Source organism: Daphnia carinata, chromosome 5 (assembly GCF_022539665.2).
Source record: "Daphnia carinata strain CSIRO-1 chromosome 5, CSIRO_AGI_Dcar_HiC_V3, whole genome shotgun sequence".
Classification (NCBI taxonomy): domain Eukaryota; kingdom Metazoa; phylum Arthropoda; class Branchiopoda; order Diplostraca; family Daphniidae; genus Daphnia; species Daphnia carinata.
The window spans coordinates 186,620-201,687 of NC_081335.1; the positions used below are offsets into that span (position 1 = coordinate 186,620).

Below are 15,068 nucleotides of genomic sequence, written 5' to 3' on the forward strand. Positions count from 1 at the left end.
TGTCTGCTACTCTGTGCGATTCCAATGTTTTGAAATCAATCTCTCACCTGTATTAATGGAACGATAACATGGCAGCGATAATGTTATAGATAAAACGATTGATATACAGCTCTCATTCTCAGTTTGACACATTTTGGGGGAAGAACTTAACAGCAGGGCTGCTATGTTTTTGAGAAATATTTCGGCACATCGTTCTGCAATAAGGAACCTATCGTTGATCAAGAATCTGCAACACAATGAAAGAACTGTAGGATGCAATATTTTATGTGTGCGCGTTGTTTAGCCTATTCATTTAAATTACTACTTTACAGTATAGAAATTCTTTTGGTAGCTGGAGCCAAGCAAATGCATCTTCATTTTCCCCGAAGAGAGCTTTGGTACTGACAAAGCTATCCCGCTATGAATTTGAGAAGCTCAGACATAAAAATCTTGATGAAGCACAATTGGAGAATACCTTAAGAAAGCGAGGGTCTGATTACAGTAAGTTTTTTCATAAACCTTTATAGCAGTCATTCTAAGTCTTTAAAATTGTTTTTAGATATGCTACTCTACCATCATACTCTCCATAAAAATTGTGAAGCCATGGTGAAAAACACCTTGGAGGAAAAAAATATAGAAACCAAAGTTGTGACAAGATTTGACTATAATGAAGCAAACATCAACTGGGCTGATGTCATCTTTACTGCTGGAGGAGATGGAACTTTTTTGCTTGGTGCAAGCAAAATTCACGATCCTGAAAAAACGCTGATCGGTTTCAACAGCGATCCTACTAGATCAGAGGGCTATCTCTGCCTTCCAAAAAAGTATTCAAACAACATTGAGAATGCAATTGATAAATTACTGAAGGTTAGTCAACGCATTAACGTTTCAGAACAAAACATTTTCAGTATTGTTGTATCCTAGGGAAAATTTCGCTGGCTTTTTCGAAAGCGTATTCGTGTGACGCTTATAGGAGACAAAATTTATGACATGCCTGTTGAGCTGCATGATCAGCAACTTAGTCAGTTAGAAAACCGGTTTCTGGAGATCACTGAGGAACGCGACGAGGCCCCTAAATTAGAAGAAAACAAAAAAAGCAAACGACGAATCTTACCTGTAAAGGCGCTTAATGAAGTAGGTGACGACGTGCTAGAAATGATTTTTTTTTTTATCTAAATTTCTGTTTACTCGTAGGTATTTATTGGGGAAGCCCTCTCTGCGCGGGTATCTTACTACGAGCTTGCAGTAGATGGAAGCGAGCGCACGAAAGTTAAAAGCTCGGGACTTTGCGTTTCTACTGGAACGGGATCAACTTCCTGGACTTTTAATATTAATAAGCTTACCCATCAAAGTGTGAGTGATCTTATGAAACTTATTGAAGAAGAAACAGGTCTACCAATTGACTATAAGAATCAGCGGCTCATTGATCGCATTACTGCAAAGTTTAACGATAACCTCATTTTCGGACCTGGTATGATTTCACACAAACATTTCTAGAAACTAAGCTATAATGCAAGACTTCAACTTATTTTTCAGAGATATCATTGATGGGATACACTATCAGGGATTCGTTATCAGATGGAACACTACCAGTTCCTGGAGAGCGGAAACCACGGGGATTCGCCAAGCAACTCGAAATCCGCTCCCGTTGCTTTGACGCCTCTCTGGTCATCGATGGTGGACTGTCTTACTCTTTTAATGATGGAACAATCGCTATTCTTGATATCGTAGATGATGATGCTTTGCGAACAGTCGTCCTAAATGAACCTTAAAGGATCTAACTAAAGTGACTTGTGTTCTAGCAATTCCCTTTGTTCTACACATGTAAAGAAACCTTATTTATGTGTCAATGCAATCCAATAGATTTGTTCATATACTTCAATTGCTTTGTTATGGGATAAACAAGATTTATTTTCATGTGTTTCTTTAAACATTACACACAAAGTACCAAACTCCTGGAATTTCTCTGGTTTGATGGACAAAATCATTAGGATCCAACGATGATGTTGTTGATGGGGATGTGGATGAGCTTGACGAAAAATCCAATGAAGCCCATAATGGCAAACCCAATAGCAGTGGCCATGGCAATTTTCTGGAATTCTAAAGAACAAACAAAAGATTTACATTTGCAGTTTGTTTTCAAATGCTTTCGTTTCCCAACAAGCATAATGGGAAGCGATATCAAGGAAACAGTAAAATAATTTGGAGTTTTATTTTTACCTTTCCGGTCGGGTTTAGTACATCTTTTCACCAAACGAAGAGAATCCTTGGCGAATTGACGGCCAGGCTCGATAAAAGTCATAACCTGATCCATTTTTAATGAACTTGGCGAATCTCAGGCAAGAACAAGCAGCTAAACCGTGAATGACAAGAAGGACGTGTTAAGTCGTGCTTTAAAACTTGGACGGAGCTCTGTTACTTCCTTCCAACTCACCGAAGAAAGCTTGTCAAAGTGTGCTACGCAGCCGCGGAATGTAAACGTCATCACTGAAAGTCTACCACAGTTTCCGCGTCAAAATTAAAATTTAAAACAAAGACAGTTTCCTATTTTTTAAAAACTGTGTCAAGAAAATATTCAAATTCTAACAATTTTGAAACGATAATGTTCATTTATTGATTTTAACGAAAATAAAGTGTATTTTTTTTACTTGGAAGCGAGAAGTTGCGCGGAACATTGAAAAGAGAGCCATCTATGAATGAAACTTCAACTAGGCAACGACATATTTTAAGTATTTCTCTTTTGTTTCGTCTTTTAAGCAATTATGCATATAATTATGCAAATACGTGCAAGTCAATTTCATTTTCATTTCATTCTTAACAGCATGGTCAAAAGCAGCCTTTAAACAGAAAAAATTTATCTAATTCAGAGGATAAACATAGATTACATAATTAACCTACCTTGGCTAAAATCCCAGCTATGCCTCTACCAGTATAGCCCATTGGAACTTCAGTATGATATAAGTCTATCATATCTTTCTTCTTTTCATAAACCAAGATAGCTTCATCTATGAAATACATATGGTAAATGTAATGGCAGATAGAAGAACTGTTTTCAATGGTCTTACTGTCATCATCAAGCTGGATACAGAATTTAGACTTGGTGGTATCATGATGCACCTTAAGATCGTCGATAACGAATTCGCGCCTTGATGACGAATTCATGCTCAGCACTCGCTTATTGGCTATTAACCGTGGGAAAATTGATTTGAACATTATTCGTCCTTAGTTATCTGGTCGAAAGGAAAAGGAATTTGCTTTACGAACTACTGTGTAACAAAAACCACTTGCATCTGCTAAATTTCAACTATATAATCTTAAAATATCCTACTCTATAACTGATGTCTAGACTCAGATGACTATCTTACCAATTAAGAGAAAAACGTCGAAGCGTCGGAATGGCAAAAGAACAACAGCAGTGTTGTGGCCAGGGCCCAAATTCGTCTGCTACTTTTTTTCCTTATAGGCGACTGCCTATATCCATTCACGAACATAAAACGCGTGATGAACTAGAATTCTGTTTGACAACTTAGCTTTGTTTCCAATTTCATCAAAATCAAAATGTTTCGCACTGGATTACTTGTAAAGTTCGGGATCGTTCGCATAAGTAGTTCCTGCCCCGTGGTGCAAACGTCTGTAAAATGGTGTTCCACCTCGGCGAATCTTTCTTTAAAGCAGACCGATTCAAAAGCCGATGAGCCTTTATCCAGGGAACCGGCTTGGGTGAAAACCCCACTTGATAAACAAATTTTTTCTGCCTCAGATGCTAGATCACTTCTAATGTCTGTGGAACACCAAAGTTTTGATGGAAGATGTGCTATAAATGTAGTGAACATCCTTAGTCGATGGGTATCAGAGGGCAAATTTACTGTGTCAGATTTTCAAAAATTGGATAACAAAGCTAAACTGGAAGAGAATCTTCTTAAAGGAGAATTCAGTGTAGGAGTTTTTGGTACTTTACAGGTATTCAAATTTATCACAATTCTATTATCAAAATTGTATTTCAATTCTTTGTTACTGTGTTTTTTAGGCTCTAAAAGGCCTGCTTGTATTAGGGTTCAAACCCAATTCAAAAGTTGTTGAATCCCTTGAGAATGAAATCCTATGGCTGTTGAGAAAAATTACAGTTGGTCAACATTTACTGGTTATGGATTATTACAGCCAAATGCAAGAATCAGCTCGGCGTCAGCAAGTCATTAAAGAAGTTGTGTCAAATGTTCAGCGTCGATGGGTGGAGATAGTGGAAGCAAGAGATTTTGTCTCATTATTCAAGCATGCAGCCCACTTCAGTCCAAAGTTTATAGAAAAAATGGAAGATGTCCTTGTTGAGCTGGTACAGGGCTTCAGTCAGGAAGACCAAACAAAGGTACAAATAACAAATGTTTTTTAGATAAGGGATTACAAATATTCATTCTCCGTAATTTCACAGATACTGGTCATATTAGGTGCCACTCAAAGGAGGTCAACCCCTTTATTGCGTGCACTTTCATACCATCTTAACAAACGTTCTGAGAAACTGTCTGTTCGCCTAGCCGCTGATATCCTCTTTGCTCTACATCGGCTCTCTTTCCATGATCATTTGTTGATGGAGCGCATTTGCAACGATCTCGTTACGCAGCTAACTCCTGAAGTGAAGTCATCTACGATAGGATCTCTACTCACTAGCCTCGGCCAACTTAAATATCGACATGAAGGCTAGACTTTACTTTTAACCTGAGACTAGGTCTGAGGCTGTGACTTCATCTTAAACCTTTTCTAATCAGGTTGTTTGGATGCAATCTGTGATTGGGTCAACCACAACTGGACCAAAGTTCGTTATCAAGATGTCCTTTCCTTAACGCTCTGCCTTGCAGCATTGGACTTTTTACCTTCGTGCTGGGAACCTCTGTGGGAAAAGATGTCCTTTCTACTCAGACAGAAAAAGGTGTCATCTGACTTGAGCAAGTTTATCCAACTGGACCTGGCTTGGTCCTTGGCAGTGCTTAATCATTTAGACCTAGAAACTGGTCAATCTGTTTTGAATGATGAATTTATTAGTGAATTATTAGGTAAGTTATCCCATAAATTTTTCATTAATTTCCGTTTTCTGAAACAAAACTTTTTACACCAGGGTCAACTCCAGGAAACAACAGAGGTGTCCAAATGAAATTAAACCAGTTGTGGGCGGTAGCCACTTTGAAGAAATGGGACCTAAGTAGTAAGTTTAGTCGTGATCGTATCATAACGATAGATACCTGGACTGTAATCAACTTTCTTTTTCTTTTAATTTAAAGGGTTAAAGACAGCTCTTCCTTTCACGTTTAATAATCCGGCTACGGGGAACCAGAAACCTACATTAAATCAAGCTGTCGTTAGCGCGTTATCCAATTTCATACCTTCCGGAAAGTACCTTCGTGAAAGAGGGCAAACTAGTTTGGGAATTGAAATTGACGCCGAGTGCATCATGAACGACAAAGGGATTCCTTTTCCTCTTGCAGATTACGATGACGGAAAAGCATTACCTGCCAATAGTGCAAGGTACGAAAATAATCTGTTAATGTGAAATTTTTAAAAATTTATTTAAATACTTTATTGCTTACCTGCTTGGTTGTTTTTCAGGGTTGCAGTGATAGTGCTTAATTACAAAGATTTGTGCAAAGGCAAGCCCTTCAGCACGGGAGCTCAGGGTTTACGTGAGAGACTTCTTACCCAGTCAGGATACCGCGTGGTCACCGTCAAGCATACTGAATTCGACCCAAGAGACAAGCTACTGAAAAAGGTTCAGAACCTAGAACAATTGGTGAAAAACGCTGTGTCAACTACAAGGATGTAAACAAATTGAACAGTTGTAGTTATTTACAGTTGAATGAAATAAAAATGTTTACTTGTAAAAAGCTACCTAGATCAATTTGTTTTTAGTATCCAAACACGGGCTCATTTTAAAGTCAACGATAGAAAACAGTTGCTCTTCCATATCCAAGAAATTTGAGTTTTTCACAATATTAAGCTTTCACATCTTGAACATTGAAAGAAACTTCAAAATTTATGCTGTAATTTCGATTTGTATTCCAATTAAATCAACATAAAACCAAAACACGCCAATGCGATGGCAAAAAAAAAAAAACACATCCAGTTTAACGCATAGAACTAGTGACAACTTTGAAACTTCAATCACTTTGGTATTTAAATACCACCACGAAGACGTAAAACTAAATGAAGGGTAGATTCTTTTTGAATGTTATAGTCGGAAAGCGTACGACCATCCTCAAGCTGCTTTCCGGCGAAGATCAGACGTTGCTGGTCGGGAGGAATACCCTCTTTATCCTGGATCTTGGCCTTCACGTTCTCAATGGTATCTGAGGGTTCCACTTCCAAGGTAATGGTCTTTCCAGTGAGCGTCTTCACAAAAATCTGCATACCACCGCGGAGGCGAAGTACCAAATGTAGGGTCGATTCCTTTTGGATGTTGTAGTCGGACAAGGTGCGTCCATCCTCCAATTGTTTACCCGCGAAAATGAGTCGCTGCTGATCTGGTGGAATACCTTCCTTGTCCTGAATTTTAGCTTTTACGTTCTCTATGGTATCCGATGGCTCAACTTCGAGAGTAATGGTTTTCCCCGTCAACGTCTTCACGAAGATCTGCATACCACCGCGGAGACGGAGTACCAAATGCAGAGTCGATTCTTTTTGAATGTTGTAGTCCGACAGGGTACGTCCATCTTCTAACTGCTTGCCGGCAAAAATCAGACGCTGTTGATCCGGAGGAATGCCTGAATAATTGCAAGAAAAAAGTCAATATCCTGTTTGAACGGCTTACAACGAATAATGACTGTTGTTTTCAGGCTTATATTATTTAATCAGTGTACATATTTAGGTGTCCTAAGGTGAATTTTCATCATGATTTTATAATCAGTACTAAACTCCCCGAACACACACCTTCTTTGTCTTGGATCTTGGCCTTAACATTCTCAATAGTATCAGATGGCTCGACCTCCAAAGTGATCGTTTTGCCAGTGAGAGTCTTGACGAAGATCTGCATACCGCCACGAAGACGGAGTACCAAATGAAGAGTTGACTCCTTTTGGATGTTATAGTCGGACAAGGTACGTCCATCCTCCAACTGCTTGCCAGCAAAAATCAGACGCTGTTGGTCGGGAGGGATACCTGAAAAGAAGAAAGAAAAACGTTAACACCTTGATCGGATAATATCCTGAAGTATTGATGACAAATGCTTCAGTCCAAAAATTATCTAATCAGGGTACATAATTAGGTGTCCTAAGAAGTGGTATCATCACGTCAGTATAAAGATTGATTAACTCTGCGAGCGCGTACCTTCTTTGTCTTGGATTTTAGCCTTAACATTCTCGATGGTGTCGGAAGGCTCAACTTCAAAGTGATCGTTTTGCCAGTGAGAGTCTTGACGAAGATCTGCATACCGCCACGAAGACGGAGTACCAAATGAAGAGTTGACTCCTTTTGGATGTTATAGTCGGACAGGGTACGTCCATCTTCTAACTGCTTGCCAGCAAAAATCAGACGCTGCTGATCAGGGGGAATACCTGAAAATACAAAAGAAAATGTCAACATATTGACCAGGTGACGTCCTGAAATGTCGGATGAAATATGCTTCAGTCCAAAAATTATTTAATCAGGGTACATAATTAGGTGTCCTAAGAAGTGGAATCATCACGTCAGTATAAAGATAGTACAATGATGCGAATGCTCACCTTCTTTGTCTTGGATTTTAGCCTTCACATTTTCGATAGTGTCAGAAGGCTCCACTTCAAGGGTAATGGTTTTGCCAGTCAACGTCTTCACGAAAATCTGCATACCTCCACGCAGACGCAATACCAAATGAAGCGTGGACTCTTTTTGAATGTTGTAGTCAGAGAGCGTACGTCCATCCTCCAGTTGCTTTCCAGCAAAAATAAGACGCTGCTGGTCGGGTGGGATTCCTGAAAACAAAGAAAACTGTCAACATCTTGATCGAGTAATATCCTGAAATGTTGATGAAATATGCTTCAGTCCAAAAATGATCTAATCAGGGTACATAATTAGGTGTCCTAAGAAGTTGTATCATCACATCAGCATAAGCATTGTAGAAACATGCGAAGCCGTACCTTCTTTATCTTGGATTTTGGCCTTAACATTCTCGATGGTGTCGGATGGCTCAACTTCAAGGGTTATGGTTTTGCCAGTCAAAGTTTTAACGAAAATTTGCATGCCACCACGTAGACGAAGAACCAGATGAAGAGTCGACTCTTTCTGAATGTTGTAGTCCGATAACGTACGACCATCCTCCAACTGCTTACCAGCAAAAATTAAACGTTGCTGATCGGGGGGAATACCTGTTGCGAAGAAAAAGTTCAGTACCAACTCCTCATAACACTTGAATGAATAGCAACTGATTAACATCAGTACACGTTGGAAAAGTAAAGTAATCACAGTACATATTACAGAGCATTAAGGTGTCATCACAATAGAGTAATCAAACGTAAACAACCTAGTCCTCTCACCTTCCTTATCTTGAATCTTCGCTTTCACGTTTTCAATGGTATCGGACGGCTCAACTTCAAGCGTGATCGTTTTGCCTGTCAAGGTTTTGACGAAGATCTGCATACCGCCACGAAGACGGAGTACCAAATGAAGAGTTGACTCCTTTTGGATGTTATAGTCGGACAAGGTACGTCCGTCCTCCAACTGCTTGCCAGCGAAAATAAGACGCTGCTGATCAGGGGGAATACCTTCTTTATCCTGGATTTTGGCTTTGACATTCTCAATAGTGTCTGAGGGCTCCACTTCCAAAGTGATGGTCTTTCCAGTTAGAGTCTTAACGAAGATCTGCATACCACCGCGGAGACGGAGTACCAAATGTAGGGTTGATTCTTTTTGGATGTTATAATCGGACAAGGTGCGTCCATCCTCCAATTGTTTACCCGCGAAAATCAAACGCTGTTGGTCAGGGGGAATACCTATTATAAAAAGAATCATTTGTATCAATCTCAGAAAAACCTGGCAGCAACTAAATGTCAACCAAAATAAAGGCATGCACTGAACACACCCAAATGGGCAATAGTTCTAACAATAAAACTTTTATACTCCTCACCTTCCTTGTCTTGGATTTTTGCCTTGACATTCTCGATGGTGTCAGAAGGTTCTACTTCCAAAGTGATGGTTTTCCCAGTTAGGGTTTTAACAAAGATTTGCATTCCACCTCTAAGGCGCAGAACCAAGTGGAGTGTTGATTCCTTTTGGATATTGTAATCAGAGAGAGTACGGCCATCTTCAAGCTGTTTGCCAGCAAAAATCAAACGCTGCTGATCAGGAGGCATACCTTCCTTGTCCTGAATTTTGGCCTTTACATTCTCAATTGTATCAGAAGGCTCAACCTCGAGGGTAATGGTCTTGCCAGTCAATGTTTTCACAAAGATCTGCATTTTTGCTCTAAACGAAAGAATTGTAAAATCAGAATGCGTACAAAAATCAGACGTCCGCGGACACCATGTCGGTGACCAACGTTTTTGTTGAGCAACCCCCAACTGCCAGCGTTACGTCATACAACACAAGCCACTTCGATTCCAGAAAGAAATTGTAAATTACAGAAACTTGGTTTCTTTTACCGACCTCTTAAGTAGAAGAATTCAACAAGAGAATAATAGTTTTTCTACCAATAAACTTAAGCTAAAACATCTCCAGTATGACTGTTACTAGGGCGACAGAACAATGTCAAGATGGCGGACAACGAACAAAGGAACTCACTTCTGCGTGCTACTTTCTCGTTTCACTCTAAATTCACAGGAAACCTACGCTTTTACAGCACACAACTGAATAAAATACACAAAACTACATAAAAACTAACTGTTTCTTACCAAATCAAGTATATCAGATGATGCAATTGAATAAAAATATTTAGTCGACGGAGGACCACGATAGGGCTAATGTTCTCTTACTGGTTGCAGGACGCGAATTGATTCAATGGTTGGCGACTGGCCTTTATATAGACAGACGCCTTGGGAGGGGAGGGGGACGTTCTACGTATATCCCCTTTGGGCTATACCAAGTATACTCTTTCCAGAATGTTTTTTCAAAGATAGCAACGCAAAACAATGGACGTCATACGAGTATACGTGTCCTGACTTGACATAACGTCGAGAAAAGTACCAACATGACGCAGAAATTTCTCTTGATTATGAAATACATCTTGGTATCTAGATATTTCGAAGCCTTTTGAGAGAAAATGATGTTCAATGACATAAAGAGGCATTAGAAAATTGTTTCATGACCTTCTCGAGTAATGGAGGCAAGTCTGCAAAACCGTTTTGTATTATGCTTCTCAAATAGTTGCAGGTCCTCCAACTTGTCTTTTCTTCTTTAGATCTTCTATGTGGTTGTTTAATTGGTAAATATTGTCGGGTAATCTTAAGAGAAACGAGGAAAAATTTCAAAAGTGTGTTAAACTTAGGCAGAAGTGGGCGAAACTTTTCACTACGTCAGTAGAAACTAGAAAGTGACGAAGAAAACAAAGGAACATTGAAAATTTTCTTCGAAATTTCATTACCAGACCACGTAAAATGAAATCGTTATGTCTTCACGCCCCTATGACGCCAAAATTAAATAAAATTCATTTTAACCTTCAGCAGGCATTGGCTATGTATTATACAAGACTTGAAATCAGAATTAATTCTCAACCTTGGATGAAAAATTTCGCAAAAATACGTGGCGGAAGTGAAAAACATTGCCATAGGCTTAACTTTTGAAGGGCATTGGCTAGGTTTCTTTACAGAATCGAACTAATCTTCTTCAACTTTACATTTTTCTTGCTGGTGCTTCTTTTGGTGACGTAGTAAATCGATCCCGGTTAGTTCCAAAGTACTGCGACAATCGGGACAGAAATAACCCGTCTGTGAGGTTTCCGGCAGTTCGCCCTGACCTAAATAAATCCAAAATGGGGTTTTACTTTTATTCGACATATTCGAAACATCGATGAAAGGATTTTTACCTTCTTCCATCAGCTCTTTTGTTTTCTGACATTGAACCTGATGCCTTAGCCGGCCTAGACCAGTCAGGTAGAAATTGAGCTCGCAGATAGGACAAGCCCAAGGAGTACTGAGATAATCCTGAGTGAAATCTGGTTCTTCCAAACTGGAAAGAAACACAATCAGAATTTTCAATACATATCCAACAGATTGTTTTTGCGTTTCTAAAGGAAAGTTTATACTCACCATCCGTAGACAAGAAAGTCGGCCATTTGTGTTCCACCTTTTCGGGGATGGGTAACTGCTACAAATTCAGGCCAGAATGGGTTTATTTCACTTGAAGTTTTTTCATCTGGAATACCAGCATCTTCCAAAGCACAGCCTCGGTAAATAATCTTCAAATCAGCTGCCAGCAGCCGTTTAATTGTATATAAAGTTTGGGTCTGCGTGAAGGCAATCAGGTCATAGTGTAAGTCCTGTTGCATTCGTTTCATTTTCTGTTCCAATTTCTGAACATCTTTCTCCCGAAGTGGCCGATTAGGGTCCAGCCGCAACATAAGGAGGTCGTTCCAGCGGTAACGTAACTGGCACGCTCGCAGAAGGAGACTCTGAGCAGCCGCGGCATCGACAAACTGAAGTTCTAACCAAGAGTCACAAACAATGCGGGCAAAGTCACCATTAGTGTCGATCGATTGAGAGAAAAGTAGCAGAGTCTGGGCAGCTGGCATTCGAAAGGCATTCATAAGATACAATTTGTTGGTTTCCAAGAGCGTCACATACATCAGCACTTGGTGCTTGCTGGAAACAGGCAATTTCGTGGCAAACCCTGGTACTTGAATAGTGTCGTGTTCCAGCAGCTGAAGAGCTTCGGGGTGGTTAGCAAAGACACCCATAGGATGCAGAGCTGTAAATGGTTTTGCTCGAGTGTGAAATAATTGATCCGATGTTGATTTGTAGTTATTAAACTCATCAGCTATCGCCACTTGGGGACTAAGACCACTGGCTAGAATTAATTTTAATAGCATAAGGTCTTGATGGGATGTCGCAGCCGATGTGACACCACGCAAAAGTGACCTAACTGTTGACTGGTCATGCTGCAATCGAAATTCAACATCTTTGATATCAATATTAGCGCCTGTAGGCATCTCCATTTGTTCGCCATTTTCTTCATCATCGTCATCATCCATGTCTTCAATATCTTCACCAAGCTTTAAAACTTTACGTTTTCGCTGGCCAGAACGAATAAAGTCGCGTTTGAGCGACCTCAAGTGTTGCAATTGGCCATGTCTGACAGCTCGTTGCGAGGAGCTTGTGTTCTGTTTCGAGTCTTGGCCAGGAAGTAATCCCGCGTCTGAAAGGATGTGTCGAAATTGTTGTCGTAGTTTTGTCATTTCATAAAATCTCTGCTCTTCCAATCCACGTTTCTTGCACCATTTTCGTGAAGTGTGGCCTTGATTACTTGCCTTGATTTCAAGCCACGCTTTGTACGCGTTTAGAAGAGTCAGCGGATCTCCGTGATCGGAATCCAAATCTTTGCGAGCCGATTCACAGTCTGAATCGCGATAAGCTCGGTTCGTAAAGGGTGTTTGTACACTCAAGGCAGCAGCAAGAGCCAGGACGGCCTCCACTTGCCCGAAAATGGACCCCATTAACAACATTTTACCAAGGGTAATGTCAACTGGTAATCCCGCAAGGCATTTCCCGATAATTGTCAGTTGTTCGTCGATTGTCAGGGCTCCTTTTTCCTTTTTTTCCCCCCGAAATAGAAGAAAAACGTTTTGGCAATACATTCAAGGAAGTAAACGGTATAAATACGGTACTTTAAGTGTTGTTATCGAATTTTCCACGGCGTCACCCGATGGCGGTTCAATAAAAGGGAAAAGACGAGCATCTGGCAGACCCATTGAAATCATTTGAAGGATCATTGAATCTAAAGGGACCCGCTGGATCTCTGGTGTAGAGTATGCGGTAAAATCTCCATATTCCTTTTCAGAGTAAAGGCGGAAACAAACACCTGGTCCCGTTCGACCGGCTCGACCTTTACGCTGCTCTGCGCTCGCTCGGCTGATCCAAAATTCCTAAACGGTCAATAACCGAAAATATTATCAAATGTCTCAAACCTTGGCATTTGGGAAAAAAAAAGCACCTGCAACCGCTGAAGCTTTGAGATTGGATCGTGACTCATTTCTTTTACCTTGCCCGAGTCCACCACAAACCGGACACCATCTAAAAATCAAAGCGAGATTACGGTATATGCATTTATTTGAAGCTTGTTATACATACCTAGAGTGATGGACGTTTCCGCGATATTTGTGGCAATTATGCATTTGCGGACGCCTTCTGGTGGGTAGTCAAATACTTTATCTTGTTCTGCGACCGACAGAGTACTATGAAGCGGTAAAATGATCCACCGCTGGTTCTGTTGGGCGTATTCCCTTACTACTTCCTCCACGGTAGTAATCTCATTCATTCCGCTGAGGAATATGAGCAGATCTCCACGTTCTTCGATTTTATATTTACCGTCAATCAACTGTAAAATTCGCAAATAGGGAGAAGGATTCATTTTTCCCGTTTTCGTAACTCTCTCCTCCGCAGCAATAGGCAAGTATTGGACTTGGATAGGAAACAGGCGACCAGGAACTTGAATGACAGGAGCCTGGCCTTGGAAATACTGCTGGAATAGGCCGATGTTGATTGTGGCCGACATAAGTATCTACAGTGTTAAATGTTTAATTATTGTCTGTAACATTGCTGAAATATAAAAATGAATTACCAGTTTAAGATCTTTACGAGACTGTACTAAGCATTTCATGACACCGAGAAGAAAATCGCCAGCAAGATGCCTTTCGTGAACTTCATCCAGCACGATAATGTCATAGTCAGATAGCGTGGGATCAGTGGAGATTTGTCTGAGAACAAGACCTTCTGTGACAAAGACAATTCGCGTAGCTTGAGTCTTGCTTTTCTCAAAACGAATCTGATAGCCAACTTGAGTTCCGAATTCGTTTAGTGTTTCGTATGCAACTCTTTTCGATAGCGAAATGCAAGCAATCCGTCTTGGTTGAGTGCAAACGATCCGTGAAAATCCAGCCTGAAGCAAATATTGAGGAACTTGTGTTGATTTACCACAGCCAGTGTCACCTTTGTCAAATAACATGAAGTTTAACACTAAATAAATATATTATTCAATCATAGAACTTTACCTGCTATTATTATGACTTGTTTCTCAAACACAGCCTTAATGATTTCATCTTTAAATTGTGCAATGGGCAATTTTTGTTGACTTTCTCTCAATTTTTTCAGTTTAACCATTTTTTCTCTTTGTAAAAATTCCAGATAGAGCAAAATTATCTGATGGAACTCCATCAGTTGTTCCACGGTCAATCTTGGTCGGGCTGATTTCCTCTCTGAGTAATCAACAGAAGGTATGCGGCTGAGTAATTTATCTGGTGGGGGAAGGTTTAAACCAAAATTGATCATGAATGATCTATGGTAGATAGTAGGGATGCCTAGTTTGTTGCATGGTTGTGTCTTAGGGAGGATCCACGATTGAATTCCTTGTTTTTTTCTCATTAGCTGGTATTTGTTGAAAAACTTCCAGAATTCCTCATACTGAGGTGTTGATTTTTTAATAACATCACGATCCGTAAAAAAAAGTGTGTCTAAATCTTTCTTGTAATCTTCAAAAGAAAATTCCTGGTCGACTTTCATAGCACGTTTTCGTTCTTGTGATCGTCTTTCCTCAAACTTATTACTTTCATGCTTTTTGCTGTTATGCTTTCTTGGGCTTCTCGATCGGGATCTCTTTCTACGACTAGGGGAACGAGAAGATCGTCGTTTTTCTTTGGGCATATCACCGTCTGTTGGAGATTAATCACAGCTTCGAATTTTGAAAATTAGATGCACAGACCGACTAGTAAACAAAAACATTGCACACCTTGCATGGTACTGTACGCTAGAGGCGCAACTATGCACACTGTCCTACCATGCGGCACATTTGCTGTAACATCGTCAAAAATAAATTCTTACATTGCGCTTTGTTCATATATTAGTTATCCTACAAAAATCTTGGCAAACATGTATGCTTCTTTGCTGGTTTATACATTTACTAAATAACTACATTCTTGTAATGATTAA

General features: G+C 40.0%; 5 protein-coding genes across 6 annotated transcripts; 2 read left to right on the forward strand and 3 right to left on the reverse strand.

The window, feature by feature from the left end:
- Positions 1 to 7: 7 nt before the first annotated feature.
- Positions 8 to 1,857, forward strand: LOC130696990 (NAD kinase 2, mitochondrial-like). The gene is made up of 6 exons (XM_057520118.2): positions 8 to 247; positions 312 to 480; positions 539 to 846; positions 904 to 1,113; positions 1,174 to 1,450; positions 1,516 to 1,857. Exons 1-6 carry the CDS (start codon positions 164 to 166, stop codon positions 1,749 to 1,751), a joined length of 1,284 nt encoding a protein of 427 aa, XP_057376101.1. The 5' UTR covers positions 8 to 163; the 3' UTR covers positions 1,752 to 1,857.
- A 731-nt stretch (positions 1,858 to 2,588) lies between these two features.
- Positions 2,589 to 3,460, reverse strand: LOC130697007 (protein NATD1-like). Of its 2 annotated transcripts, none has more exons than XM_057520140.2 (4): positions 3,345 to 3,460; positions 3,045 to 3,209; positions 2,878 to 2,984; positions 2,589 to 2,816 (listed from the first exon to the last, which is right to left on the reverse strand). In XM_057520140.2, the coding sequence occupies exons 2-4, from the start codon at positions 3,190 to 3,192 to the stop codon at positions 2,688 to 2,690; spliced, it is 384 nt and encodes a 127-aa protein (XP_057376123.1). In that variant the 5' UTR covers positions 3,193 to 3,209; positions 3,345 to 3,460; the 3' UTR covers positions 2,589 to 2,687. The 2 variants fall into 2 exon arrangements, with proteins under 2 accessions (XP_057376123.1, XP_057376124.1); XM_057520141.2 differs by having other exon boundaries at positions 3,308 to 3,416.
- On the forward strand, positions 3,439 to 5,849 carry LOC130696983 (FAST kinase domain-containing protein 4-like). Its single transcript, XM_057520111.2, has 7 exons — positions 3,439 to 3,939; positions 4,007 to 4,342; positions 4,406 to 4,670; positions 4,740 to 5,024; positions 5,087 to 5,173; positions 5,250 to 5,493; positions 5,575 to 5,849. Exons 1-7 carry the CDS (start codon positions 3,538 to 3,540, stop codon positions 5,786 to 5,788), a joined length of 1,833 nt encoding a protein of 610 aa, XP_057376094.1. The 5' UTR covers positions 3,439 to 3,537; the 3' UTR covers positions 5,789 to 5,849.
- Positions 5,850 to 6,000: 151 nt separating this feature from the next.
- LOC130697011 (polyubiquitin-like) lies at positions 6,001 to 9,928 on the reverse strand. Its single transcript, XM_057520144.2, is given in 9 exon segments — positions 6,001 to 6,725; positions 6,892 to 7,119; positions 7,288 to 7,347; positions 7,350 to 7,514; positions 7,683 to 7,910; positions 8,076 to 8,303; positions 8,472 to 8,927; positions 9,062 to 9,399; positions 9,825 to 9,928. Coding segments are annotated over 8 exon segments (2,283 nt in total). The 5' UTR covers positions 9,393 to 9,399; positions 9,825 to 9,928; the 3' UTR covers positions 6,001 to 6,138.
- Positions 9,929 to 10,587: 659 nt separating this feature from the next.
- On the reverse strand, positions 10,588 to 14,867 carry LOC130697010 (probable ATP-dependent RNA helicase DHX34). Its single transcript, XM_057520143.1, has 8 exons — positions 14,135 to 14,867; positions 13,705 to 14,072; positions 13,215 to 13,644; positions 13,078 to 13,157; positions 12,752 to 13,009; positions 11,178 to 12,676; positions 10,955 to 11,097; positions 10,588 to 10,885 (listed from the first exon to the last, which is right to left on the reverse strand). Exons 1-8 carry the CDS (start codon positions 14,781 to 14,783, stop codon positions 10,746 to 10,748), a joined length of 3,567 nt encoding a protein of 1,188 aa, XP_057376126.1. The 5' UTR covers positions 14,784 to 14,867; the 3' UTR covers positions 10,588 to 10,745.
- Positions 14,868 to 15,068: the final 201 nt, after the last annotated feature.

Bases quoted from the DNA above. Each gene is read 5' to 3' on its own strand.
- LOC130696990 (XM_057520118.2), top strand. From the start codon at position 164: ATGTTTTTGAGAAATATTTCGGCACATCGTTCTGCAATAAGGAACCTA. The intron at 248-311 runs GTAGGATGCAAT...ACTACTTTACAG, and splicing joins TGCAACACAATGAAAGAACT to TATAGAAATTCTTTTGGTAG. The intron at 1,114-1,173 runs GTAGGTGACGAC...GTTTACTCGTAG, and splicing joins CTGTAAAGGCGCTTAATGAA to GTATTTATTGGGGAAGCCCT.
- LOC130697007 (XM_057520140.2), bottom strand. From the start codon at position 3,192: ATGTTCAAATCAATTTTCCCACGGTTAATAGCCAATAAGCGAGTGCTG. The intron at 2,985-3,044 runs GTAAGACCATTG...TGTATTTCATAG, and splicing joins TATCCAGCTTGATGATGACA to ATGAAGCTATCTTGGTTTAT. The intron at 2,817-2,877 runs GTAGGTTAATTA...TTCTGTTTAAAG, and splicing joins TAGCTGGGATTTTAGCCAAG to GCTGCTTTTGACCATGCTGT.
- LOC130696983 (XM_057520111.2), top strand. From the start codon at position 3,538: ATGTTTCGCACTGGATTACTTGTAAAGTTCGGGATCGTTCGCATAAGT. The intron at 3,940-4,006 runs GTATTCAAATTT...TGTGTTTTTTAG, and splicing joins GAGTTTTTGGTACTTTACAG to GCTCTAAAAGGCCTGCTTGT. The intron at 4,343-4,405 runs GTACAAATAACA...GTAATTTCACAG, and splicing joins GTCAGGAAGACCAAACAAAG to ATACTGGTCATATTAGGTGC.
- LOC130697010 (XM_057520143.1), bottom strand. From the start codon at position 14,783: ATGCCCAAAGAAAAACGACGATCTTCTCGTTCCCCTAGTCGTAGAAAG. The intron at 14,073-14,134 runs GTAAAGTTCTAT...TATTTGACAAAG, and splicing joins ACAAGTCATAATAATAGCAG to GTGACACTGGCTGTGGTAAA. The intron at 11,098-11,177 runs GTGAGTATAAAC...GTTTCTTTCCAG, and splicing joins GACTTTCTTGTCTACGGATG to TTTGGAAGAACCAGATTTCA.